Source organism: Fusarium venenatum (genome assembly GCF_020744135.1).
Source record: "Fusarium venenatum strain MPI-CAGE-CH-0201 chromosome Unknown EDB82scaffold_1, whole genome shotgun sequence".
NCBI lineage: Eukaryota > Fungi > Ascomycota > Sordariomycetes > Hypocreales > Nectriaceae > Fusarium > Fusarium venenatum.
In genome coordinates, this window is record NW_027072129.1 from 3,763,473 (window position 1) to 3,789,939 (window position 26,467).

The following is a 26,467-nucleotide window of genomic DNA, read 5'->3' on the forward strand; positions in this document are numbered from 1 at the left end:
TCAAAGTCCTTACACAAGAGTCATTTATTACCTTGTCTATAATCTTCAGTTTAATTCATCTCTATGATTCATGCTTGGTGGAAAGAAAGTTGCCCTCTAAGCTTTAGGGTACAAAAGTAAATAGCCTAAAGAAGTCTAATGTAAGTAGCATAGGCTGGCCTACTAATTTCATCATGTATCTGATATCCGGAGGCATGCGTATAAAGATATAAAATAAAATGGTTCTCTCTAGATTGTCTGCAGTCTTTGGAAACCTCACTGGAAGCAGAGTTCATCTAAAATTCCCGATCAATAGACTCCGCTACATCTTCCTTGCCTATACTTTTGACATACATCCCTTCTTCATATCCTCCGATGCTTCGAGGCATACCTATCACCTCACAGTAGTCCAGGAGCGCGGTGTTTTGACGAGTTCTATGTATCCTTATTCCGTTTCGACCTAGTGACACGTAGCGAGTGCTTCCGCATCATCGCCCCTTTTCATTAAAAGAAACCATCCCATGCAAAATGCAAACGACTAAGACGCCTCATCTCGTTCATTTCCCCATCCTTAACCTCGAACAGCCGCACCCAGCGCACCACCCGTGAACTGTGTGCCACCAGCTTGTCGCTGTGCGTTGCCACCTGCTCGGGCTCCTCCTCGGCCCTGGCCACCACCTCGCCCACGTCCTCCTCGGCCTCGGCCGCCTTGTCGCTCAAATGCATTTGTTGTTCCCTGTGTCTTTTGCTCCAGAGTTCGCTCGTTGCTCTCAATAAGCTGACTGGCCTTGTCTGATAGAGCAAGAGCCAATGATTGGAGACGGCTGAGCTCGACACCCTTGCGGAAGATGACGGTGGATGTGACTTGGTCCAGAGAAGCAGCGAGCTCCTCGTGGCTGATCATCTTGCTGATAACAGCCGCAACCTTGGCCGAGTCAAGCTCGAACATGTCGCTGAGGGTCTCGGTGGAGAGGGTGTCGTAGAAGGGAGCGTAGGTGAAGAGGTAGGTTCGCAGACCCTCTTCTTGGATCTGCTTGGAGAGCATGGCCTTGATCTCCTCGGCACCGGGCATAAGCTCCCAGATCTTGATGCTGTGGATGAACTCGGTAGACTTCTTCCACTCACCAGCAGCCAACGCCTTGGATGCTTGCATCACGTGGTCTCGGGTGTTCTCAGGAGGACCAGTGAAAATTTGTCTCTCGTGGTACTCCAACATGCGGCGGTAAGTCTTGCTGATAACTCTCTTCTTCACGTCGGGAGATGAGCCGGTCTGAGCCAGCAGAGGGATCTCAAGAAGCATGCTGCATGTCAGGTACACACACTCGAGGAGCTCGAGGTTGATGTGCATGTGGAAGGGCAGTTGTCGCTGCTTCTCGAGGCGCTCCTGCTCGGGAGACACTTGGTTGTATCGCTGCATCATGACACCCTGAGCGAGCAGCTCCTTCTGACGGCCGCTGCCGCAAATCTCCTGGAGGGTGTTCTGGGCCTCGTAGACAAGTCCCTTGCGGAATGCGCAGAGACCAACTTGGACCAGAGTTCGGTTGTAGAGGATTTGGGTCTGGACGTCGAAGTTGGGAATGTTCTCCTGAAGATGCGACATCAACATCATGTCACGAGCCCTGTAGTACTCGCCGTGAAGAGCGAGGAAGTAGATCTGGCACAGCATAGCACGGGCGCGAATAATGCCCTCGCTGTTGCTGAAAAGGTAGTTGCAGAGAACGTTGACAAGGTTGCCGGCGTTCTGTGCCTGGTCGCGGGGAGTGATGACAGACTCGACAGAGTCGCCAACGGGCTTCCAGCAGTTCTCCTCGAAGGTCTGGACAACCTGGGCGGGCTAGAAGAATGTTAGTCAGTGAATAAATGGCGTGACAAGAGGAGATAATTACCTTGAAGTAGACGTGTTCCAAGCGGCGCATGACAATTCGATTAACGCTGTCTTGGGGAATCTCCAGTGAGTCGTCCTTTCGGAGGAACTCGTAGTAGAGAAGACCGCGGAAGATGATGTTGTAGAGAGCACCCTCGTCTTGCAGACGCTCGATGTACTCAGAGGTGTGAGGGTCGATGCTTTGGAGGGAGCGGACAAGCTCATCATCGAGACGCTCGATGTAAGAGACGATGCTGCCAGGAACCTTGATGTGCTTCTCACCCTCTTGCAGAGTGGGAGGCTTCTCATCATCATCCCACTCCTCGGCGTTTTCAACAACGACAAAATCGTGGTTCTCCTCAAGAACCTGGAGAAGGCTTGAGAGCTCCTTCTCGGCAGCCTTCCAGTTCTCGACGGTCATGGCAGAGGCGCCACCAGAGCCGACATCGAAACGAGTAGAGACGAGAGTAAGGAGAACGCGGATCTTCTGGTAAGGGGTATTGGCGATCTCGCCCAGCTTCTCCATGGTCTTGATCTGCTCTGTTCGGTCGGTGTTCTTCTTTCCACGAGACTCCATAATGGTTCGCAGGTGCTTGAAGATGCTCTCGGGAGTGTACTGGAGTGTGCGGCCACCCTTTCCAACGGTAGCGAAACCATCGTCGTCACCCTCCTCAGTAGGAGCAGCATCAACCTGGAGAGAGACCTTCTTGGGCTTTGATACAGGAACAACGGGCTCATTGTCTGAAGAGTCCATAAAAGCATCCTTGTCGGCTCTGTAAGCATCGATCTGGCTCTGGTATTCCTTGTTGGTCTTCTTGACCTTTTGCTTGACGGCGTTGAGAGATCGGGCTTGGATGGCGTTCATCTTCTTGGGGGTGACCTTCTGCTTGGCGAGAGACTCGTTCATAAAGTCCTCAAGCTCGGCGAGGATACGGATGTAGGGCTTAGGGGGTCTGCTGCCAGGCAGCTTGGCGACCTGACGGTTGAGCTTCTCATATTCTATTTTTTGTTAGTATTTAAGAAAGTCGATGAAAAAGTTCGATGGGTGATCTCGTACCGGCAGAGATGAGGGTCCAGTCGCCGTTCTTTTGACCGTTCTCGATTTGCTTGATGGATGATTCCAACTCGTCTAGGCGCTTGTCCTTTGCACTTTTGACCTTGGCTCGTACTTCATCGTCGCTATCGTCGCTATCGGAAGAGGCATCCTTCAAGAACTTGTTGATACCCTTGCCGCCCTCGTCGTCGCTGTCAGAGTCGTCGCTGTCATCGTTCTCAGAAGAGTCGGCCTGAGAGTCCTGCTTCTCCTCCTCCTCCTCCTCCTCGGAGTAGAGCTCCTCCTCTTCGCTGGAGCTGTCGGATGAACTGTCGTCGCCGCCGCGGAAAAATCGAGACATGATGGGCGATTTCTTGGGCACTGAAACTTGTCTGCTGGCTGAAGTGCGCGGGGTTGTTTCTGAAGGAAAATTCCCTAGATTGTGGGAGTGGGGCTGCTTGGGCTATTGGGGTTGTAGCGAGGTGCGTGCTTTGCCTCGCTCGCACGGCCACGAGTGGCTGAAATCTGTTTTATCTTCAGTTAACATGAGTCACAAGCTTTTTTTGAACAAAGTTGAAGAGTATATAATCAACCCAAGAGACTTTGTTTATTTCTTTCTATGATATTAAAATCTTTCATTAAGCATTTAAGTAATAATTGTATAGTCTGGCATTTTTACCAGATGTTAGGTTCATGCCATCATCTTAGAGTAAGAAACCAGACAACAGCATCAAAATATGTTTAAAGAAAATTCAGATCAAGTGATTTCGTTTTCAGATCCGATTTTTACAAGTTGAAAATAGATGTTGGGCAACTAGCAAGAGTACTAATTATTGAAAAGACATGCAAATAAATCATTCTTAGCCCGGTACGTATCTTCCACTATCTCCCGCCGTTAAGCCGAACTTGCCCTCCAGGTCGGTCTCCGGTCTAAAGAATCTCGAGGTCCGGAGGCAAGTGGATGAGTCGGATTCGGCCATGGATTTCTCAGCATCCACTACGTAATTCTGTCACCAACATCATCGTGACAACCTCAATTCTTTTGCTTTAATATTTTCACGATGGCCCGAGTTCACTGCGCTAATGCGCAATCCACCGTCAATTCCTTTATGCAGCTTGCGCGACGAAGCTACACGACTACATCTGTTCAATCCTCAACACCTCTCGAGTTTCTTGTCCCGCGATGCACTCCGCCAACCGGCCTGCGAGCCTCTAAACTCACGGTTAACCGCCACAGGGCATATGCCCACTCGGGACGATCATGGAGTTATAAGTTGCGAGAAACTGGCACGCGGCAATTCTCGACATCGGCTATACGACAAAAGACACGGGCTATACTGAATCCCCAACAAGACGAAGATGGCAACGAAATGATGCTAGAAATTACCGACCGGGCTGCCAAGGTAATTCGAAAAGATAGTATTAACGTAAAACACTGCTGACTTCACAAAGCGCCTCAACAAGATCATGGAGAAGGACGGTAACCCGAACCTCGCCTTGAGAATTCAGGTGGAGAGTGGCGGCTGCCATGGCTTCCAATATCTCATGAGTCTCGTCACTCTACCAGCCAAGGATGCTGCCGAATGGTCCTCCATCGTTAACGAAGACGACACGATTTTCCAATACATCCCCGCTGACGCGGATCCGGCTACTGCTTCGGAGGACGGCCCGAAAATCATACTCGATGAACCATCCCTTGACCTCCTCAAGGGCAGCAAAGTTGACTTCACGATGGAGTTGATCGGTTCGCAGTTTAAGATTACAGACAACCCACTTGCTACCAGCAGTTGTGGCTGCGGTACAAGCTTCGATATCAAGATGTAGCATCTCAAACACATCAGAATATGAGAGGCTACGGCATTCATAAACTTTAAAGCGGTTCTCCACATGTACATTGAAATGACATTAATACCCCTGCATCATGAGGCAATTGATGAATCACGTGCGGCTACAGTTTATCACAAATTTTGTACATCACAGATAGATAATTTTGAAAACTCGGGTGTCATTCATCAAGGTATCAATTTCCATATCCCTGTCATGAATCCCTGTCATGAGTAAAACGCCGAGCACAATGCAGATTTTTTTTTGAATCCATTAGGTCCTATTGACCGATCCCTTAAAAGCCGTTTTTAAAGACAATCCCTTAGTTCATCTGGCGGACGAGGGCGTTGATAGCCTCCTCGCGGTTACCAAGGTCACCACCCTCGATGAAGTGCTTGAACTTGCGGGGACGGAAACCACCAGTAGGGTTGGAGAGCTTGAAGGGCCAGAGGAAGTTGGAGGCCTGCTTGAAGTTGGGGCCGACAGTGTAGATCTCGTGGATGAGATCCTCAACACAGACAATGCCGTACTTGCCGAGGTTCTCCTCAACAATGGAGTTGTCGGTAAGAGCAGTTCGCTGCTTGTTGACCTTTCCGTAGCCACGCTTGTAGATGAGCTCCTTGACGGTCTTCAGGTTGGGGTAACCGTAGGCGATCCAAGGCTCGACAACCTTGAGCATCTCAGTGATGGCCTTGGTGACCTTGACGAAGACACCGTTGTTGATCTGGAGGAGACGGAGAAGCTGGAGGATCTTGCGGGGCTTGGGGGGCATCTTGTTGATACCCTTGATACGGACGACGAAGATCAGGTTGGCCTCAGCAGGGACGTAGGCAGAGTCCTCAGACTTGGCAACGCGGTGAAGACGGATCTTCTCACGCTCAGCATCGCGGTACTCTTGAACGTACTTCTCAGCACGCTTGAAGATGACCTGACGCTTCTCCTTGTTGGCCTATTTCGAACTGGTTAGTCCATGTCATTCAAGTAGATGAAGTAATGATTGGAGTAAGTCAGGCAATGTCAGACCCGAAAGAAGGTTAACTATCAACAGCATCGACCGAAGTCTAGTTGATGAAATGTATGTTTTCCATCATAGTGCCAGTGTAAAAAATATTGTAATACTTACAGTCTTCTTCTTCTCAACGGCGTCGGCGCGCTCAGCACGGGCCTTCTCCTGAGACTTGCGCTTCTTGAGAAGGGTCTCGGGGACCAGGATCTGGTCGTTGGTAGGAACGCTACAAAATTTGATTAGCTGGCAGTCCACAATACCACAGCGTGGCATGGAACAGAGCGCCGGTGCGAGAACTGTTGCAATGCAGCATTCTCTGCTTGGCTAACTCGAAAGATGGTTTTAATCGGTGAGCTAAGAAGACTGTGACAAGAGGGTATCTTGAGTCTTCGTCTTTCACTCATCCGACAACGCCCCAAACGTAATGTTCGAGAAAAATAGTCGAGGAATTGTGTAGGGCATGTTTCAGCAACCGACTGCAATTCAACGATAATGACTTTAGGAAAGAAGAGTTTTCGTCTTCATATCCAACACCTCAATCAACATCTCTCAATGCTCACACCGTATTTCAGGCTGAGACAATTGAGGGAGAATCTCGAGAAAGATCGAGCTGGCAGATCAACGACTCAATAAGAGACCGTGACTTTCCAGCGAGAGGACTACAGCAATCTGCAAAAGAAATCTCGAGAACCGGGGCATCTGCCCATATCGACCACGTCTTCAAGGAGAAAACACGTACGTAGCACCCATTTTGTCGGCGACGGCTGTTGGAAGAGTCGGTTAGTGGTTGTCGGTCGAAGAAGCGTAAGTTGAGAAAAGAACTTCCGCTTTTTGGGTGAGGAAATTCTCGGCAAAAACTTTCAGTGGATCCGGTAGGGTTTGGAGGATCTCGATATTGCCGCACCCCACCGCCTTTCCGGCCACCTCCACGCCGAATTTTGGCATCGCGCATGAAATACATTTGGTGATCCTCATTCTCAACCGCCAAGTGACGAAGTAACCAGCAGTCGCCCATTTTTTCAAAATGCCTCCCAAGAAGACCGCCACCCGTGCTCCCCAGGAGAACATCTCCCTCGGACCCTCTGTTCGCGATGGTAGGCGACCCCCTCGACGAGAAAACGACCGATGAAAGGATCATAAAAAAGAATTGAAAAAAACTAACAAAATGTTTTAATAGGCGAGCTGGTCTTCGGCGTTGCCCGTATCTTCGCTTCCTTCAACGATACCTTCGTCCACGTCACCGATCTGAGGTTCGTCAGCCCGTGAATTGCGAAAAAAAGAGCTTGGAGATGTTATATAAATATGTGGATCAATGAGGCTAACTTGGGTGATTCCAGTGGCCGTGAGACTATCACCCGTGTTACTGGTGGTATGAAGGTCAAGGCCGACCGTGACGAGTCCTCCCCCTACGCTGCCATGTTGGCTGCTCAGGACGTCGCTGCCCGCTGCAAGGAGCTTGGCATCAACGCTCTTCACATCAAGATCCGTGCCACTGGTGGTATGTTTAACCAAGTCCGTCTCATCGCAACATCAAGACTAATCAACACACAGGTAACGGTACCAAGACCCCTGGTCCCGGTGCCCAGTCCGCTCTCCGTGCCCTTGCCCGTGCTGGCATGAAGATTGGCCGAATTGAGGACGTTACCCCTACTCCTTCCGACTCTACCCGCAGAAAGGGTGGTCGCCGTGGTCGTCGTCTCTGAACTGCTTACCTTTTGGTGGCTTGGATTGGACAGGAGTTTCGCTATCTGGTTTCTCTGTGGCGTTGAGAATCACGAGGAGAACGGCTTTTTCGCCTGGTCTCCAGTCTACACTGCAGAGCCTGGTCAGGTTATGGGTTAGGACGCAGTAGACAGTTGAAAATTCGCCCGAAGAAGGCCTATGAATCATCCTGCTCGTCAAACTTTATCCTTGATGTGACATCCTGTAGCTTCACGGTTAACGTTCCACGATGAAATGAAATAAAAGCAATTGAATGCATATTACACAACTATATCTAGTATAAAAGCCACACGCTTTCCGATATAAATGCCATTTCCTGCCCGAACGCCTCGCAAGACGATGTGTCGTTTCTTTGTCTATTTTACACCTGGCTTTAATGTCCAGATTCCTCTTCCTGCACCTCCTGTATTGTTCAAGACTGCGACCTTGTCCAGCGCTGCTTTGAACTCGTCGCTCTGCTTCTTGCCTGGACAGTACGGGTTGAAGTGGTCCACTAGCATCTTGCTGGGAACGCGACCATTGTGACGGTTGATGAAAGTCTTGATCATGGCTACAAAGTCCTTGGACTTGAGATTCTTGTCCATGCCTGGAGTCCCCGAGCGAGAGCTTCTCCCACTTCCTGTATCAAGTCCTTGGCGATCTGCCAGATTACTCATGATACCGGCTGAACTTGGCCCTCCGCGACGACGGTTGGCTCCGGGACGGCCCGCCTGTCCGACTTCACCAGTCCACGTAACAGTGCCAATGGGAACCCTTCGTGCTTCAGCGCCAGCTTGTCGAAGATGTGCTGCAGCTTGACGTGCTACTTGATTTGCCTCATCTTGAAGGATTGAGATATCCGCCTGTGGCTTTTGGGGTCCATTGACAATGGCCTCGTGGTCATATGCATTGTTGACAGACTTGGCAAAGATGCCCTCCAACATACGCTTTTCGTCGTTGGCGGATTTGTCTTCTCTGAAATCTTCCATGGCAGCCACCAGACCCATTTGCTTAAGTTCCCTGCCCTCAACGTCCTTCTCACGATCTCGACTCTCGACATGATTCGGGTCAAGGTTTCCATCACCACCTTCATCACCATTGGCCAAGGAAACTTGTGCCTTCTTGAAAACTTCACTCCGGTTGGCACTTGCGTCTTTGCCTGTGTTGAAACTGAAGAGATCGTAGAGGTCGGACAAATCATAACTGCTTCGCTGCTTGGGATCCTTCAAGACTTTGTTTGTCATGAACTGCTTGAAAATTTGCCGATGATAAATCTTCTCCTCAATGGTTCCCTCGGTCATGAGCCGATAGATCTTGACTGGCTTCTTCTGGCCTAGTCTCCATGCTCGTTCTCGGGCCTGCAGATCTGTGGACGGATTCCAATCAGGGTCAAAGATGATGATTCGATCGGCGCCTGTGAGGTTTGTTCCCAACCCTCCAGTTCGAGTTGTCATGAGGAACACATGTATACCCGGAGATTCATTGAATCTGTCAATCATTGGCTGACGCTGGTCCACGGGTGTTTCTCCATCCATTCGAACATAGGAAATCCCACATTCGCTCATACATTTCTCAATAATGTTGAGCATCTGCCTACCCTGCGAGAATAGGAGCGTTTTGTGCCCATTCGGTATCATGACTTTTTGTAGCAAGTCTTTTGTGAGTTGGAGCTTCGCTGATAACTTGGGGTTACCAAAGTCGTATCCAGCCTTCTTCCCCAGGCTCTTATCAAGCAGATCAGGATGGTTGCAAATCTTGCGTAGAATGTCGATTCCATAGAGTGATTGTCGTCTTCGATTCAAGATCGCCGAAACCTCATCTGACTTTATAAAGGTCTCGTACGCCTTACGTTGACCATCAGTGAGCTTGCAAAAAAGTACTTGCTCGGTTTTTTCGGGAAGATCAGCAGCTACATCAACTTTCAAACGTTGAAGCAAATATTCTGCGATCGTCTCTTTCAAGGCCTCTGCACACTTCTCCGCGGTCATGACCTGCAAGTTGGAAGCGTTTGCATACCCACCTTGACGAATGGGGATCTCAAACTGAGACCTGAAGTTGACGAGCGTTCCCAGACGCATGGGGTAGATGAAATCAAACAGTGACCATAGCTCAGTCAAGTTGTTTTGCACCGGTGTTCCAGAGAGAATAACGCGGTTTGGCGTGTTTAGTTCCTTGCAAGTTACAGTGATCTCGGCATTTGGATTTCGAATTTTGTGACCTTCGTCCAAAACGGCGTAGTCCCATTCAACTGGCAGCAGGGTATCTGCGTATGTCTGGAGACCGGTGTATGTGGTCACCAGAACATGCCCACTTTTGACAACTCCATTGACGATTCGACTCGCAGCCTTTTCAGACTTGGTAGCGAGGGGCTTGTAATGATCCAGATCGTATTCATCTTCAAATTTCGGGTTCATCATGCCACTGCCTGAAGCATGTAGGATGGACACACGAAGTGGTGGCCACCAACGATGAAACTCGCTCACCCATTGCCGAAGAAGGGTAGCAGGAGCAACGACGATGACCGGCCGGTGCAGCTTTTTGCTGTAGTGAAGAGCAGCGATAAATGCGATCAGTTGTACCGTCTTCCCAAGGCCCATTTCATCGCCAATGATGCCGCCCACATTCTGTTTGTAGAGTTCTGCAAGCCATTGAACACCCGTTTTTTGGTAACCGAAGAGCGACGGATAAATATCGCCAGGGAGCTTCAGGCCATCGCCGAAATCATAATCTGGAAAGTCCGGTGCAGGTTTGAACCATTCTTCCTCGTCGTCGTCGCTCTCGTTGGCATCGGCAGACATGTCACTTGTTTGGCGCCGGGCTTTTCTTGCGCGGCTTCGGCGCGTCACCCAGTCATTCAGTCTCGTCTTGAAATGTGACACATTGCCATCGTCGATCTTACTAAGATCGATCTGCTCTTGATCGGCGACTTTCGCCTTTGCTTTGGCCTGGCGACGCTGTTCTCTGATCAGGTCGTCCTCATTTCCTTGCTGCCAGACGTCGTCGTCATGTGAATCATTGCCAGACGCTTCAGGTTCAAAATCAGCTGATGGACTGCGTTCTTTTTGCGTACGTTTCTTTTTCCTCGGTCGTAGTGAGAATTCGCTCTCAGCAACAGTCACAGCCGGCTGAGACGGTGCTGTTTCTGGTTCGAGTTCATCGGCAAAACCTGGACGTCGAAGCCGCTGGTGAGAAGCGGGACCTTCAAGCTCCCCTCCTAATTGTTCTGCTGTTGCCTCTTCCTCTGCGTCCAAGATAGTTTCCGCGAGTTGCCCTTGAATTCCTACCGGTCGCGGCCCTCCGATCTTGGCAAACGGTGTAATTTTTCCAGTTCGAATTAGAAACTCGCGATTAGTTTCGCCAGGAAGCTTTGTAGATTTGGATTTCTTCGGATCTTCAACGGGGTTGTCTTCATGACGCTTGGATATTCGTGCCTGGAAATCCGAAATGTCACTGGTTATTTGACGGATTTGTTCATCCAACTTGGCGATGTTCTTCTGGGCATTTCGAGATTTGTAGACGTTGCTGTGTGCAGCCTCAAGATTATTCTTTTCCTTGCCTAGTTGAACCTGAAGTCGCTGTTTGGTCTCGTGCAATTTTGTTATACGGTTTTGGTCCTTTTTATCCTCAGCTTCATTCAAGGCAGCGTTGGCTTGTAGTGTGATGTCACGTTCCAGATCATTCTGGTCTCGGACAGTGCCAGTCAAATTCCGCAGGGCGTCTTCCTCGTTGAGTCCTTCGGTGTTTGGCTGCTCCTCTTGGTCTTCGCTTTGCGTCACGCTTTCCTGAGCCGCAGCTACCATTTGATCAAGAAGCGCCGCCTTGTCAACCTCCTGGTTTTCTGAACCGCCCGCATCTTGAACTGCCATGGTTAAAGAAGGCGCGTGCTAAATAATTTATATCGTTGTCATGCGCCTGGTGAAAATGAGCAAGGAGATTAGAGATGGTAGTTGTTGAAGTGTGAGAATGGCAGGTTTTCAGTGAACGAGCAACATGAATCACGGTTGCCTTGGTTTGGAGGCTAGAGTGCCGAAGATGGTCTCTGAGTTGAAATCGTGCACGTCGACACTTTTTTGCGTTTCCAACGGCAATAGCAGATTTGAAGATTTCGATGAAATTATTAAAGTACTGTAAAGTTCGAGATCATGCGCGAGAATTCCCTTCGTTTGACAGAGAATTAATTAGATATAATGACGTAGAGAAAATGAAAATGATGGAAGTTAACTCTAGGCTGAAAGGGCGTGCTAGAGAAGAAGTCACACGTGCGCTAATTGGTGCGCACAACAATCCATTCCAGGCACCAAGCGGGTCTTTCATTTGGAGATGGACCACCCTAGACCAAAACCAAATAAAACAGAGTTAATATCTGAGTTCTGGCTGGTTGTTATACAAACTAGACCATAAAGTATCCTGTGTTCTTAAACCGAGGTTCGACGAATAGTAATCTCTTCTTCTTGATATAATGGCTTGGGATAACCATGACAAGACGCAAACGTAAAGGTTATCAGAATCAACTCGTAGACACGATGAATTAATCATAGACATGCCTAGCTATTTAACAGATAATCACTTCAATTGACTAAGTTATGTATCAAACAAACTACCATTGATTGATGGGGGGTGTTCCTTAAAGTCTGATAGAGACAAACTACCATAAACAAAGTCTTGGTGTAATTCATAACCAATTGTCTATAACTGCCAACATACAGTATCAAAGATACCTAATAGACACTATACACTGTGTACCAAACTCCACAGCCCCAGCATTGAACTCAGATCACCAGCCTCGTATTCAACGACATCCAAAGCATCATCGAACCATGACATATCATCTTTCCGACTCTCTCTCTTTATCCAGTCAATTCACCATCCCAATGTTTTACTGATAACAACATATCGATAATTGATCGTTGTGTACCGTGAGATTACACGGCGTCATTGATATCTCCATCAATACCGGCGCCATCGGCTCTCATATAAATCAGCTCTCCAACCCATACTATCAACAATGAGCTTTCTTCTGTCGAGATCTCGTTCAGTCTTCTTACTTAGACATAACACGCAGAAATCAACAGCCTGGCCCTCGGCATTTACCAGAATGTATTCTCAAAAGCCTTCGTGGCTGGAAGCATGCTGCAGCGATTCAAGACCAACACCGACATTGTTTGCCTGGAATGTGTCAAATCTTGCCTCCTACGATGGCTCCCAACTTTCAACATATACTGCTTCTGGTGATTCCGAAAAGCGTATTTATATTCTGGGAGTCGGTAACCTGGGTCGCCTCTTTGCATCTTCACTCGCCCAAGCCCCGGATAAGCCCCCGATCACCCTGGTTGTGCATAGAAAGGAGCTCCTAGAGCAATGGGTAGAGAGTCAAGGCATCGAAATTTTACGAAAAGATAAACTTGAAAAGAACAAAGACTTCGACATTGAGTGGTGGACTGAAACTGAACCCGAGATTGGCCCTATACGAGAGGTTGCCGAGGGCGACAGGCTGAAGAACCTCATAATTACGACCAAAGCTTCGGCTGCATTGCCTCAAGTCGACCGGGTACGAGGCTACCTGGATCGGAACAGTACTGTGCTCTTTGTACAAAATGGAATGTCCAAATTATGGCCACCCCATGGATCATCGTATGTTTCCCATCGCTATCACAGTAGCCATGAGCCCAACTACTTGGCTTGTGTTACAACGCATGGCGTCACTTCACAAGGAACGTTCAAGAGTCTGCATGCCTCTCAGGCAGATGTGGTTGTAGGGGCAGTTCTTCCGAATTCCTTGTCTGTCGACAGGACGGCCTATCTGGTAAAGCAGTTGCTGGAAGCGCCACACTTGGACGCCAGATCGGTATCCAGAGGAGAATTATGGATATTGCAATTGGAGAAACTGGTGGTCAATGCTATAATAAATCCTCTAACAGCTATCCTCGGGTGCAAGAACGGCGCTCTATTTGGCGAGGACAATGAGGTTCTTTCTCAAGTTATTGACCAACTTTTAGACGAGGCAAGCCAAGTACTGCAACTTCTAGTGGCCCATGAAAGCAGTGCAGAAATCATCGGACAACAGGAAAAACAACTATCAGCAGAACCAGACGCGACTATTGATCTCTCGCCTAAAAGCTTGCACAGAAGATTCTCTCACCCACAGCTGAAGGACATGATCTATCAAGTGGGTCACAAGGTCAGGGACAACACAAGCTCCATGCTGCAAGATGTACGCGCCGGCAGATCAACCGAGATCAGGGACTTCAACGGCTGGCTAGTCGAGATGGCAGCCTTTCTGGATCCAGAGCTGGACGTTACATGCCATGCTACCTTGGTCGAGCTGGTAGAGGCTGGCCGTACCCTAGATGTGGATCAACTCGGAAACCACTTCAGCTGTTCCGTGACGGATACAGGGAAATCATGAAAGAGTCACGGCTACCGACCGGTAATTACAGATCTGGGGACGCACCCTTACGCGTTGTAGAGATGTTGACGCGGTCACTTCGAATGCCCCGCTTATGATATTTGGATGAGCATGGCCTTTGGGTATCAAGAAGAAAAAAACTTGGTCGCCGAAACATAAGAGACGAAATTAGTAAGTCGGTTCCTATCACTTGAGAGTACACTCTTGGACCATTTATTTTTATAACCTGGAGCTTAGAGGCTAACATTTTTGTTGCCCCTGGCATGGGTCAGATGTATACAGCTCGGCTGACCAGGATTGTGATCGGCTTCGGGTCAACGTTAACACATAACATAGCAATACAAGGAGCACAAGATACCTAATAACCACCAATATGGCTCCCATCCGCATTAGGGAACATGTCCTGTTGTGTTGATTTAACTCGCCTGGGGGGTTTTCCGAAAGTGGCGTGTTTTGTTTCGTTTTGTTTGGTCGCGTTTCTTTCTTTCCTGGTCTCGATCGCCAGGGTACCGACTCAACCCGACTTATAACACTCAGTGATATAGGGCATAACACAGGTGGTTATCCAGTCGCGCTAGCAGGCTCTACAGCCGTTCTGCCAACCAGATGAAACAAACGTTTTCGAAGACTGGCTCTGTCGTGGGGCAAAGGAGAAACATGCAGGCACCTAACCAAGTCCAGCGTCGCAATGCATCATCACCGAAAAGACACCACCGTCATCGACCAACCTCTGCCCGCCGTTGGCCAATGTCACATCAAGTCTTAGGCCGTTATAGCCCTAGGATGAGCAAAATCTCTGTCTAAGGGGCGACAAATCCATGACCAAGTTGAAGGGGGTGTTGTACCCCAACTCTATCACACATCGTCGGTGTAGTGACCGGGACTTGAAGCCAGTTTCAGGCTTAATCTTCTACATATCAGACAGCCTGCTTGACCAGCATTATGCAGTACCTACATCAAATAATCGACATCGACCATCCATCATGCCTCGCTTAGACGTTGCATATCGGAGATTTCACTGGGGATGTTTCAACGGCGGTAGCCTTTTCTGTCTCCCGGCTCTTGAACCACAGTACAGCATTGATCTCCGGGCAGCCAAGTAGTTTCCACAAGATGTGGCAAAGCTGCCTCACTTATACAGCGCTGGGATAGCCTTGATGGATGAGAACGGTACATGCAACCCCGAAGTCGGCGCACGAGACCATCCAAACATCACAGCATCTTGTGTCACCTTACAACTGCTAGAAACCACCCTCGGCATCGTGTGATGGCTCCTCGCATCTCCTCCAGCCGCGCGCCCACACATACATGCAGCCCTTCACATCTGTCCTTCACCACGTCACAGTGAGGCACCATGTTTTTCGCCACATTGGCAACATGCACGCTTGGATGGTCCACCGTCTTTCTGTTGTTAATCCAGCCTCCATACTCACGACCGCTATCTTTTAGCGTGACTCGCATACCATGCGGTGCGATGTGCGTAAGAAGATAGGCGATAACCACTGTTGTCCCGGTCTTTTCTCGGACGACGTAGGCAAGAAGCACCGGCAACTCCTCACGGTCAGGGACGGACCTTGTATGTCCTCCTGAGCATGTAGCCTGCCGGTAACCTACCTATGTACATATGTGCCTGATCAAGAGATAGCCGGGGGAACAGGCTTGGCCTCGCTCAACCACAGGTGTCACAGCATGGCGTCCAAAGAGGAAGAAGTTTCATCGGCTCCATCCGCTTACAGGTAACCTTCATCGGGTCCGGGGATGCATCCTACCAGTCGGCAGCCAAGGCGATTGTACCGTTATACGCACACAGCTACGTGGCAAGGCCCCGCCCTCCGCTCGCCTTGCTCTCTTTAAGTTTGCCTGGCCTTACCTATATTATAACTGATCGGTAGCCACACCTATATATCTTAAGGAGAAGGAGATGCGCGGAGTTGGGTACAAGGATCTAAAGCATAAACCGTTTCGTTTCGTCTAGCTCAACTGTGGAGAACATGGTTCCGGTGAGACAAAGCAGACAGGGGTCGTGACCCAGATCCGAGGGAACCTTTGCACATTGGGAGTTATATCTTGTGTCGAGGCTTTGATTATAGGCTTTGCAACGGACAGACTCGCGGCTATAGGGTTCCATTTTGACATTTTTTCTAGCGCTGCTACATTGAAGCTGAGTAGGAGCCTGATGGCGTGATACTGATGGTGATCGAGCAGATGCCTCTCCTGTATGATCTAGCGTGGTCGTTTTCAAAGTCTGCCTGAATCATGGCATTTCCAAGTGCTGACTTGAGAGGTTTGAGCCCTTCAGCCACATATGCTAGATAGTTCTACATGCCATTTGCACTCCCGCTCCATATCCCTTTCTTGTGATAGCAAGAAACCTTTCGACATGTTCTTGTTTCCACCTTCCGTTCCGCATACACAAAGCCGAAGAATACGCTGCGCCAGAAAAGGAAACCTACTCCGCCGATGATCCTGCTTTTGTTCTCATACATGTGTTGAATAATTAAGAGGTTGGATATAGTAATAAGATAAGGGTAATAAGTGACAAGAAAATGTGATCAGCCACATATCCCAGGCGATTGGACAGTGTCCCCTGGCTGAAGGATGGGGAATATTAGGCGCATGTAAATGTTTCTTTCTCCTTTTCCGGGGTTTCCCAAGTCTAAAGTAGTTTTTTTCGTAAACGGACATAGGAGATCATAGACGTCGAGACAAAAAAAAAAAGGAATACAAGATAATTTTCAAGAAAAAAAAATTGGGAATCGAAGTATGATTAATGTTTTAAGAAAAGGATTTGTGACAAGAGGCCAGTGTCAAACGAAAGAAAAGTGAAACGGCCTGTAAGCACCAAGCAAAAAGAAAATAATACAGGGGTAACAGTTAAGTCGTGGGTGCGTTGCGCCCTACTTGGGCTGGGATGGGTGTTTTCAAATCGATATGACAACTCTAGAAAATCGCCTCTTCAGACGAAAGTGAAGAATATCGTGATAAAGATTATGCTGAATGAAAGTGGCCAAATGTAAGCGAATGTGTTTGATGTCGGTCGAAAGATCGTAAGGAAAGGATGACGAAGGCCTGCAAATGGGAGAAACTGATGTTGTAAAGTGTCGTAATTATTATTATCAATCCTCCGCTGTAGTAATTATCTTGTTTTATTATTGAAGCTGATGATGAGTGTATAAGGGCTCTTCGGACTCCGCGTTTGAGACTACAGCTGGTGATAATGACTGCGACAAAGCCGCCAGAGTTGCTGGGTCCTCGACTATAAGTTGCTCAGCCCGTTCTCGACATGCTGCAGGAGTAAAGCCGGTGCCGACTTTGTTCGCAACGATTCTCCATTTTTCGTTCTCGTAGTCCTGAAGTGCAGTTCGAAGCTTTTGGTCCTGAGAGTAAGTTAGTGAGTTGCTTGTGTAAAAAGACCAAGATGCTGCTCAACATACCGTTTCGTCGGTCCAATTTGTTGTCTTTGCTTTTAGCTTCGTACAGTATCGAACCTGCAGTGTCCCTGAAGATCGCCCTGGGAAAAAATCTGCTATTTGCTTCCATGTCAAGTTCTTGTTCTCCTTAAGTTCAATCAACAGTTGGTCGTCTTCTGGTGTGAACTTCAGTTTTGGTCCCCGAGGTCGAGGTGCTGGATCAGGCATTCCCATTTGTCCCACGACACTTGGAGCACCACCCAGTCCGTCATCGCGACGCATCATCTTTGAAGGTGGTTCTGAGTCGGGGAGGTGGTGGTGGTGATGTATAGGTTGGTGCTGAGATTGTGACACGGCGACGGCGGCGGCATGAGCATAGGCAGCTCCCAGTGGTGTTTGTTGCATACTACTGAGGTCTGAATGATCCAAGTCGCCCATACTACCTAGATCGAGGTCACTTGGTCGCGGTCGTTTGGTGCCAGAACCGGGGACGGAGTGTTGGGGATGATTAGGCGGTGTCGGTGTCGATAAAGTCTGGTACATAGGCGCCATGACTTGACCCGGTGCTCCAAACTGTGGCGGTCCAAGACGATGATGACCTAGCTGGGATGGATCCATCACCATCTGCGGTGATGGATGCTGGTGGTGTTGAGCCATGGTTGTATGTTGGACATGAGGATTTCCGTGGTGCGAGTCGGGAGTGCCATGAATACCAGCAGTCGGGCCTCCGGTATGGTGGATGGAGGCCCGAGGCTGCTGGTGTCGAGGACGCTGGTGAATCGATGTATCATACGCTGACTGATGGTGGTTTTGTCCTGATTGTGAGCCCTGACCCGAATAATCCACGGTATAATCCCCCACTCGATAAGTGCCCGCCAGTGTGCCTCCGACGCATGAGGTCCTCCAGAGCGAACCGCTCTGGACGGCCGCTGGGCTCTGAATGGAAAGAATTTGACAAGCTGAAGCCCTTGCGGGCTACGACGGGGAGAATTAAGTGGTATCTAGTAGCGTGCAGAACGTGATGGATTTGAGTGCGTCAAGCTAGGCTGCTGAGCTTGTATTGGGCGTCTGAAGTATAAGTCAACAGCGTTATGGGCTACTAAGCAGCTCGCCACAAACAGTGTCTGGATTTTGAATGATTGGTACCGGGCTAGAGGCTTTCCCGTTTCCGTAGTCGAGTGAGACGCTGGTATTTGGCGCTGGAGGGCTGTGTTGGGGGGGGGGGTGAGCCCGGGTTGGAGTCAAAGGCGTAGCGGTGGTGAGAAGTCCAAAGGAGTGTGATGAATGTGCATGAAGTTCGGTTTTTCTGGCTTCGGAACAAAGCACTTATGAAAGACTGGAAGAGGACGAAAGGTATTATAACATGCCGTCACAACAATCGAGTTCAGACTGTCGATGAGAAAGAGAGATGGTCCACGCGGGTGAAGATTGGCTTTGTATATTAGGATAGGTCCCTTCACAAGATCTCTTTTAGCTCCCGGCCTGGGGTCAGTAAACGTATTTAACACAAGGGCTAGTAACCTGGCAAACGTTGCTGGAACCAGGGCCAGCCTATATCGTCTGATGACGGAGTACCTAGAGCAGGGTAGCAGGGAGAGTGGATCAATGGTCTGGCTCTGTTCATGCTGCAGGTTAAAGCACTTGGAGATTTTGCCCAGTCCGGTATGAGAAGAAGCCCCGTCCGCCGAGTCCCTGGGCTGCGGAGACGACCTGTTAACCCAAGCCAGGGTTTGGAGGGTGGTCAATTTGACGATCTTATGCCCATGGTAAGGTCCCCAGGGTACCTGATATAGAAACAAGACCACCCCTGGTATCCATCATGACTAGCAAGGATGAGGGCACAATGCAATAGCAACGCCTTCAACTGCTGTCTACGGCCAGATGGTAATTTGCCATAGTAAAGGCCCCTGCGGACAAATCAATTATGTAAATGGGCCTCTGTGAAAATAGACGACATGCAAGGTCGCTGGGCGGTGGTGCTTATTGGGGCACGAGTCAAAGGTGAAACGCGCTTCGCTTGAAGAGCGTGGAACTAAGCCATACTGAGCTGACCAAGTACAACTGTAGAAATAGAGACAAAACGGCCAATGCCAGGTTTTTCGCCGCCTTTGCAGGTAGCAGAACCACTGGATGTGGGTTCCAAAGCTGATGGCGTGGCAACTAGGGAGAAAACAGTTCTGGTGTTTGTGCAGGACAGGAGGTACAGCGTGGAGCAAATGGTTATAACACAACAGGGTCTGCTATATTAGATGGCTCTGTGAGGATGGCGCCCATCAACTTCACTAGATCGCAAGCGAACTATACCCACATGCCAGGAACCTCTGTTTGACGAATCTGCATGTCGTAACAGGGAGAAGCCCGTGATGTTGGGAGAGCGTGCGCGCCGGGTAGTCGGGGCTGGTCCAGATTTGATCAATGTGAGCACGTACCAGACCAAGCTAGATCGACATCCTGGTCAACGGTGGCTGAATTGAACAAGCTCCCGCACTGAGCCTAGAAGCCAAGTACGTGCAACAGTCAGCTAATCATCTGCCTAAGAGCGGAAGTAGACTCGCGGCTCATGGTTGGGGCGCGCTCAGGTGCGTGAGCATGGGCCCAATAAGCGGGAGAATCGACCCTTGGAACCGATTATCTGGATCTATCAAAAGGGGAGTGTTGAGTGTTGCCGTAACTACATGTACATCCACGTCAGAAATGGAGGCCGAGATGAGCCTTGTGGTGGTTCTCTTGGCACGTCAATGGAACCGGAAAGGAGCTGCTGGTAAAGGTCATGAAGCCCGAAAGGTTGGGAACTCAGACATATGCGAGCATGCCTGTTGGTCTGAAAAGGACGGAGCTCTATTATGGAATAACTCCTGCATCAGACTAGACGAACCCGGTTTTGAGTGGGATCCAGATAACGAAACTTGAGGGCATCGCCAGGGAAGCGCTCTCGCTAGTAGCTGGCGTGTTTGGAACAGCCCTAATGATTGATAACTTGAGATTTTTCTCGGAGGTTCCAAGATTGCAGCCGTTAATGCTCAATGCCATGGTATCTGAAGCCCCCGGAAGAGTGAATCACATAGGGTTCCAACGGTTTTGAAGCCGAAACACGCATGATTGTGAGGCCAAAAGAGGTCTTGGGGACCGGATAGACAGTGTTCCGGTGACAATAAGGCATTGACGCAACTCTCCTGATGTGTGGCATATCAAGCGAAACGGCTTCACCATTGTCGTCATGAACGATCGTACGTCAATTGATGGGCTAGGGCTAGAATCGAAATCCAAGACCCTGGTCCAGGAACAGGAGCAGGAGTCGATGATGGGCTTCTAGAAGGACGGATCTTCTAGCGCGGACAGGGCCTCCTTGGCTAGCGCCGGGACCCTAGCTACCGGTGGAGCGGAGGGAGCACGCGCCGTGCTGAGTATGATCAAAGATGGGCACCAGTGCTTGTTGACGGTCGGCCGGCAACTCCTTAGAGGCATCCGATGATTGATGGGCTGAGTTTTAAGTGGTAATAGGTTGATATGATGGAAATTCGTGAGTGAAGGGGCAATGCAAATAGAAACTGGTGGCTTGGCTGAGGGGAAGAGGGGAAGACAGGGGAAATCGGCTGACAAAAATGGAAACTGCCCGGTTTTAGAGGTGAGGAAAGAGCATTCAGTAAAACTCGATCGAAAAGACGGTCAAGAAGAAAGAGCAAAGTTGGTTCCTGCAAACTGCCGGATATCAAAAAGGCAAGCGCTAGGCAGACATGGATATTCGCCCAAAGCCCGTGTAGGTATCCGTATGAAAGGCACCCAACTAGGTCACTTTAGGTGAGCGACAGCGTAACGATTGACCACTAGACCTAGAATGCAACAGTATCGCTTCCCCACGATCGCAGCAACCTAATCTAGGTAGGGAATGGACATTCAACTACGTAAACTAAGCTATAACACGCATTGATATTAATTTATTATCATTCAACCGAGCTGTCATGACAAAATAAAAACGTTTTACCAAGTGTAAACTAAACTGTATCCACGGATAGATCACGGTATATAGTCTCTGATAGATTGGAGCGATATTTGGTAAACTTTGGACCATATTTGAAACACTAAGATTGCCAGGCTGATATAGACCAGGCAATGTATAATGTTCATCACGCTCCAGCAGTTCACAAGCTTTGATCCAATTGTAGTCCGGATATGAGGGTCAGCAAAGTTTAAGTTTCTAATCAATTTATTGTACTCTCCGTTTATAAACATCCAGGTGTATCCTGTCTACTAACGGAACCAAGGTAAAGGTTCCGTCAATTCACAGGTTGAAGCTTGTGCAGTTGTATGGGATACCCTAAACCCATTCATTTGCTTGGAGCTTCTTAGCACTTAGTAAGGTATTACTACTGTACTATATCCGGAGCCGAAGTCCAAGCTCGCATTGTCGAATAGTCTGATAACCACTTAATGGCTCAACGGCTCGGAAGCTAAAAACGCCCTGTGCAATGGAGTGGACACCCACCGTACAGGTGCAACTCCCGGAATGGAAGATATTTGATAAGGTCTCGGCACCTTGATCCAATTCTGGGGGGATCGTCCATATTGCTGAACAGGCCAGGACAGGCCAGGCTAGGCATTTTGACGCCATCGTCCACTCGAACCACAGGGCCTTGTAAATATCCATATTATTTACGCAGGTACAAACCTAGGTATGCGGGTCACTGTCAGGGGAGGTGACACGGGTTGGATTGGCAAGGGTTGTGGTTGATAAGAATAGAAATCTACGTCAGCAATGCCTGTTGTGTCTCGTAGATCTTGACAACCCCCCCTAACCCCAACCCCTGGAAAAACTCCAAGGCCAAAAATATGTCATGTCCATCCATGACTACATTTGCTTGCATTTGCATTTTGCCCCCACCTGATTGACGATGGTTGAGAAAAGATCTCCAGAACGTGATGTAAATATTTGCCTCTCACCTATAACCTAAGTTTACACCTAAAAAAAAACATCCAGTGAGAGGAGGCAATTACTTGCTTTTGCTACCCAATCTACCCACTACATAAACGTGACCTTCCTAAAATTCACGAGATTCTTTAATGCTTCTACGCCGCACACTAAAGTCTTGATAACCAATATTCCGCTCTTTTCACTGCTTACATTTGCATGAATGCATAAATGGCCAATTTCAATCTCCCCCACGCAATGCAGGTGACAGCTCGCGGCGCGTTTCCACGCCCTCGGTGAAGCCGCTAATCATTCTTTTTTCGGGTCCTTGCATCTGTCTAAACCCAATTCACCCATTTACAGTTTTCCTCCTCTTACCAATGAGATAGATAGTTCGACAGTAGCTAAAGATCTAAGCTTGGGATACAGAAAACGAATAACCCAAGACCGGGTATAAGGCGGCATAAAATGCGCAAATTATTTTATTTATCCCCCAAATATGTAGAATTAAGTTTTTTGCAACGCCGAAGAGTGCCCACCGACCTACCGACGTGGATCATCGTCCATGCATACCCTTGTTGTCTTCTGTCGCCCGCTTTGGCGACACTGACTTATCTCGTCTTTTTTCCAACTTCATCATAATTTGATTGCTGATGGTGAATGCCAATATCAGCTCACCTGAAGACACAATGTAATTACTATTTATCTTCTTATAACTTTCAATAGATATCTAAAACTTGCTAACACACTGGGTGATTTCGATTCGATGAGGTTAACCTGGTCGCATCAGTTAAAACTCGCTGAATGACAATAGATCGCTTTCTCATATAAGGTTTTCATATATCACCAAGTCACTAATACATGAAGCTAAAACCATCGAATTTTACTGTGTAGTTGTAGGAACATCTAACTAAGGTCTTAAACATAACTGACCAGTCACGTAACAGGTGCTGGCGACCATGTCTGTCCTATGATCTCGATACAAGTTCAGCACTCAAAGCCTCGAATTTCTCGTTTTAACTTCCATCTTCCCTCCGCTTCATCTCTCGCATGTAAGTTCACATGCCTGTCGAACCCCCCTGAAGTCTCTGCATCTCTCCAAGAGATCGTCTAGAGTGAAGGAGCCACTAAAATCTTGTTTTCCATTGTTCGTCTTCTTTGTAGGCGGGTTAGGCAGGCCTAAGCCAGTTCACTTAGCAGACTTTGAAGTCGATAGCTTTGGAATCGAGGGCTTCGGGGAATGAGGCAGTTGTGTCCCTCTACTACGGGCTCCTATGCCAGGCTTACCTGGTTGAGTAGGGACCGCAGGTTCAACGCTGGATGCACTCTTTTTAGCGTTAATCGCACTCATCGCAGACTGCAATCCATTGATAGCATCAGGTGAGAAGTGAGCGAAGTTGATAGTCTTTTTCTTGATGGCCCTCCCGTCGACCTGATCAGGAAGCAAGGGGGATGTAACATCCTTCTGTACTTTTTGGATTTGGCGACGAAGACTATCCATTCTCTCGTCATTGTCGACAGATTTGATAGCGCAGGTAGTCTCGAGACCTTTTTGTGCGTTCTGAACTTCCTTCAGTGCACTGGCCAGTCACTTCATCTTCGCATCGTAAGTTCCAGTGTCGGTGCCTTTAAGTGTCGGTGCCTTTAGGTGCTCCAAGTGCTTTGTCGGCCATTTGTTGAAAGGCGGCCGCAAGGTCTATCATTCCTTGTGTAATTACCTCTGCCGGCTTACCAGTCTCAAGGCTGGACGAAGCACTGGTGTTGCAGACTCTGACATTGACATCGATCAGGTCTTCGCGTCCAAGTTGGCCAAGGCATCCTGCAATAGTGCTGTTCATTGAGCCGTCTTTGGAGCAGAACCTACATGCCAGAATTTGAGCGTGTGAGGGAAGGATGGCTTCCCAGGGAACGTTGCGCTTTCCAGCAGTCCCAATAGGATCCCAATATGCAGCACGAGCCTTTTTACAAGCCTCTTTCGCAGTTCAGATCAGACTGCTGTCACCTGCAAATGGGTTATACACTCTAGAACCCTTTACAACACGCTTCTTCCCTTCGATGTCCGAGTAGTGGTTTCTGATGTGACATACCACTTGTTCGAGGTTAAGTGGGTTTCCTCAAGAATTTCGTGGGTGTCGACATTTACCGCAGCATTTTTGGCTTTGAACTCTCGGAATGCAGCCTCGATGGCCATACTCATAGGCCAGGTTTTGTGTGTGTTGGATCCTGTATTTCGAATGGTGTTCCAGTCATTGCTGTTGGGTCTCTTCTTCCAGGTCTCCTTGTTCTCGTTGAGATAGCTTTCGATATCTATCCCCCCAAATTCCGCAAGGTTCTCGTTAGCATGCATGAAGCTTTCGTGAGTTCCAGTAGCATCTGTATTCAGTCCCAAAGACAGATGTAGCTCCGACTCGCTTGCATCAGACTCTACCCCCGAGTCTTGATATTCCCCATCTTCAGTAGGAGGTGTAGAGGCAGCATCAGTTGAATCATTAATCCAGTTGGTGATGAGTTCGTCAACACCAGCCTTCCCGGCATTGAACTTGTCTTCCATTATGTGAAGTACCTAGACACAAGATACCTCTGGTAGGCCAGGGAACTATTGATTCCTACCAAGTTAGTTTTCAAGTACGGCAAGCCAGATCCAACACATGCACCATGGGATGATAAAAATGTATAGAAAACTTACGCAGAGTTGGTTTCTGAATACGGCAAGCCAGACCAGGTGCGCGTACGGTGAGATTTGTGATACTATAATTGTTTAGCGCATCTTTGCGAGTTGAAAGGGATGTGAGTTTGGTTAGAGAAGGGAAAAGGAAACGAAGAGAGTAAGGGCGACGACGCCCACGTAATTGATAGACATGGAAATGTAACATCTGTGATTCACTGACAACAGCTGCTAGGCAGCTGCCAGCAAATTCAACCCGCACAAACCACATCCATCACTCTCGCTATATTGGTTCTTTCGGAATTGAGCTGCAATAAAATCATTCTTCTTATTGAGTAGGAAATGGCCCACAGCTGTTCATTGATGTATTCCGTGCTATCATGCAACAGTGCTCTCGATAGAAAGCAACCTTCCATCACCCCGATGGATGCGCTCAATAACGATTTGCCAAATTACATGCGCGGGTAAAAAACTTTGCCTCCTGGTACCAGCGTTGCCTCAAACGCTACAGCTAAAAGACTTGTTTGAATGCCATCCCATGCTGTCATTCGCTCCTGCCATTAAAAATCTCAACCCGAACCCTAGTCCCTACTTGCTAAAAGAAAAAAGAAAAAAGAAAAAAGAACCTCCCGGACACTCTTAGCCGCAGAACTGTCGCCTGGGGCTGTGTGCTTGCGAGTTGCAGTGGCAGTATGGTCCATGGCGAAGATGTCCGGTCGAGTGGGTATATTCGGCTGAGTGCTTCAAGTGTTTGCAAAGTGCCTATGCGTGGGCTGCCACCTTGAGTGCTTTGCTGCTAATTGCGGAATGCGGTTGGCTGATTCTGTGCAAATCCTTACTGATGTCCAAAGTGTCCTCGCTACGTCCGCGATCTGCTGCTCGGTTTGAGCAGCCATCGTGTTTGCAATTGCAGCAGTTGGCCGGTCGGATTCGACATCTGTCTGCGCATCTACACCTCCATCAATGCTGAAGAGGTGCATTAAACCGAGACTGGCTGCCGTCCCAACAATTATGCCATCCATATCACCGTATGGGTCAATGAATTTCGAGACCATCATCTCAGCCTGTGATGGCAGTAGGCTCCGCTGGTGTCGGACAGTTTGTTGGTCTTCACGCCAACCCCCGTTAAACCATGCAATTACGGTGTTCCTAAGGGCACCCCTGGCTTCGCGGGTAGTGCTGTTGTCGGATGCGGTCATCTGTTGGTCGCTTGCTTCAACTTCATCATAGTGCTTGTGGACCAGATAATACAATTCAAGGTATAAGCCGTGGCGAGGGCGATCCTTCCGGATACGCAAGGCATCCAAGTCCTTGAGGAATGAGGGCCAGCTTCCTCCCGAGCCCGAATCCACAAGCCAGAACTCGTACTTGAGGTACCGGATGGCATCTGTGCGATTCCACTGCTTGTCTCCCACTGCTGGTCGGTTGAAAACCCTGATGAAGGCGTGAGTGTTCTCGCTTGGAACTATTTCGTCGACGTCCTCCGAATCCTCCTAGGAAAACGGTAGGTTGGATTCAGAAACTGAGGCATCACCTTCACTACTATCTGCGTCGGAAATTCCAATGAGATCGCCTGAGCTAGAGCGACCTTCATCGCCTGCGTTTTCGTCATGCTCGCTGACGTCTAGGTCGTTGTGTATATTCTGCATAGCTAGAACTATATATAGGCTTTA

The 26,467-nt window shown here is 48.8% G+C and overlaps 10 protein-coding genes across 10 annotated transcripts; 3 read left to right on the forward strand and 7 right to left on the reverse strand.

The window, feature by feature from the left end:
• Window positions 1-92: 92 nt before the first annotated feature.
• EDB82DRAFT_456277 (eukaryotic translation initiation factor 3 subunit 8 N-terminus-domain-containing protein) lies at window positions 93-3,398 on the reverse strand. Its single transcript, XM_025731113.2, has 3 exons — window positions 2,901-3,398; window positions 1,866-2,842; window positions 93-1,813 (listed from the first exon to the last, which is right to left on the reverse strand). Exons 1-3 carry the CDS (start codon window positions 3,235-3,237, stop codon window positions 551-553), a joined length of 2,577 nt encoding a protein of 858 aa, XP_025590171.2. The 5' UTR covers window positions 3,238-3,398; the 3' UTR covers window positions 93-550.
• A 55-nt stretch (window positions 3,399-3,453) lies between these two features.
• EDB82DRAFT_485657 (uncharacterized protein) lies at window positions 3,454-4,863 on the forward strand. The gene is made up of 2 exons (XM_025731112.2): window positions 3,454-4,279; window positions 4,329-4,863. Exons 1-2 carry the CDS (start codon window positions 3,938-3,940, stop codon window positions 4,698-4,700), a joined length of 714 nt encoding a protein of 237 aa, XP_025590170.1. The 5' UTR covers window positions 3,454-3,937; the 3' UTR covers window positions 4,701-4,863.
• On the reverse strand, window positions 4,864-6,637 carry EDB82DRAFT_440450 (60S ribosomal protein uL30). Its single transcript, XM_025731111.2, has 3 exons — window positions 6,446-6,637; window positions 5,824-5,932; window positions 4,864-5,649 (listed from the first exon to the last, which is right to left on the reverse strand). Exons 1-3 carry the CDS (start codon window positions 6,454-6,456, stop codon window positions 5,023-5,025), a joined length of 747 nt encoding a protein of 248 aa, XP_025590169.1. The 5' UTR covers window positions 6,457-6,637; the 3' UTR covers window positions 4,864-5,022.
• A 3-nt stretch (window positions 6,638-6,640) lies between these two features.
• On the forward strand, window positions 6,641-7,597 carry EDB82DRAFT_37917 (40S ribosomal protein uS11). Its single transcript, XM_025731110.2, has 4 exons — window positions 6,641-6,800; window positions 6,884-6,956; window positions 7,044-7,204; window positions 7,258-7,597. Exons 1-4 carry the CDS (start codon window positions 6,731-6,733, stop codon window positions 7,407-7,409), a joined length of 456 nt encoding a protein of 151 aa, XP_025590168.1. The 5' UTR covers window positions 6,641-6,730; the 3' UTR covers window positions 7,410-7,597.
• Window positions 7,598-7,690: 93 nt separating this feature from the next.
• EDB82DRAFT_37841 (SNF2 family N-terminal domain-containing protein) lies at window positions 7,691-11,394 on the reverse strand. The gene has a single exon (XM_025731108.2). The coding sequence runs from the start codon at window positions 11,271-11,273 to the stop codon at window positions 7,785-7,787; it is 3,489 nt and encodes a 1,162-aa protein (XP_025590167.2). The 5' UTR covers window positions 11,274-11,394; the 3' UTR covers window positions 7,691-7,784.
• Window positions 11,395-12,502: 1,108 nt separating this feature from the next.
• EDB82DRAFT_470757 (ketopantoate reductase PanE/ApbA C terminal-domain-containing protein) lies at window positions 12,503-13,813 on the forward strand (the record flags this gene model as incomplete). The annotated part of the gene is made up of 1 exon (XM_025731107.2): window positions 12,503-13,813. The coding sequence occupies one exon, from the start codon at window positions 12,503-12,505 to the stop codon at window positions 13,811-13,813; it is 1,311 nt and encodes a 436-aa protein (XP_025590166.2).
• Window positions 13,814-16,730: 2,917 nt separating this feature from the next.
• On the reverse strand, window positions 16,731-18,362 carry EDB82DRAFT_37938 (uncharacterized protein). The gene is made up of 2 exons (XM_025731105.2): window positions 17,248-18,362; window positions 16,731-17,190 (listed from the first exon to the last, which is right to left on the reverse strand). Exons 1-2 carry the CDS (start codon window positions 17,878-17,880, stop codon window positions 16,963-16,965), a joined length of 861 nt encoding a protein of 286 aa, XP_025590164.2. The 5' UTR covers window positions 17,881-18,362; the 3' UTR covers window positions 16,731-16,962.
• A 2,952-nt stretch (window positions 18,363-21,314) lies between these two features.
• EDB82DRAFT_485664 (uncharacterized protein) lies at window positions 21,315-21,915 on the reverse strand. Its single transcript, XM_065608243.1, has one exon. It carries the CDS (start codon window positions 21,866-21,868, stop codon window positions 21,596-21,598), a length of 273 nt encoding a protein of 90 aa, XP_065465483.1. The 5' UTR covers window positions 21,869-21,915; the 3' UTR covers window positions 21,315-21,595.
• A 1,407-nt stretch (window positions 21,916-23,322) lies between these two features.
• On the reverse strand, window positions 23,323-24,680 carry EDB82DRAFT_520012 (uncharacterized protein; the record flags this gene model as incomplete). Its single annotated transcript, XM_025731103.2, has 4 exons — window positions 23,323-23,360; window positions 23,417-23,690; window positions 23,848-23,989; window positions 24,217-24,680. 4 exons carry the CDS (start codon window positions 24,678-24,680, stop codon window positions 23,323-23,325), a joined length of 918 nt encoding a protein of 305 aa, XP_025590162.2.
• A 391-nt stretch (window positions 24,681-25,071) lies between these two features.
• On the reverse strand, window positions 25,072-26,443 carry EDB82DRAFT_532362 (uncharacterized protein; the record flags this gene model as incomplete). Its single annotated transcript, XM_065609248.1, has 2 exons — window positions 25,072-26,228; window positions 26,298-26,443. 2 exons carry the CDS (start codon window positions 26,441-26,443, stop codon window positions 25,538-25,540), a joined length of 837 nt encoding a protein of 278 aa, XP_065465484.1. The 3' UTR covers window positions 25,072-25,537.
• Window positions 26,444-26,467: the final 24 nt, after the last annotated feature.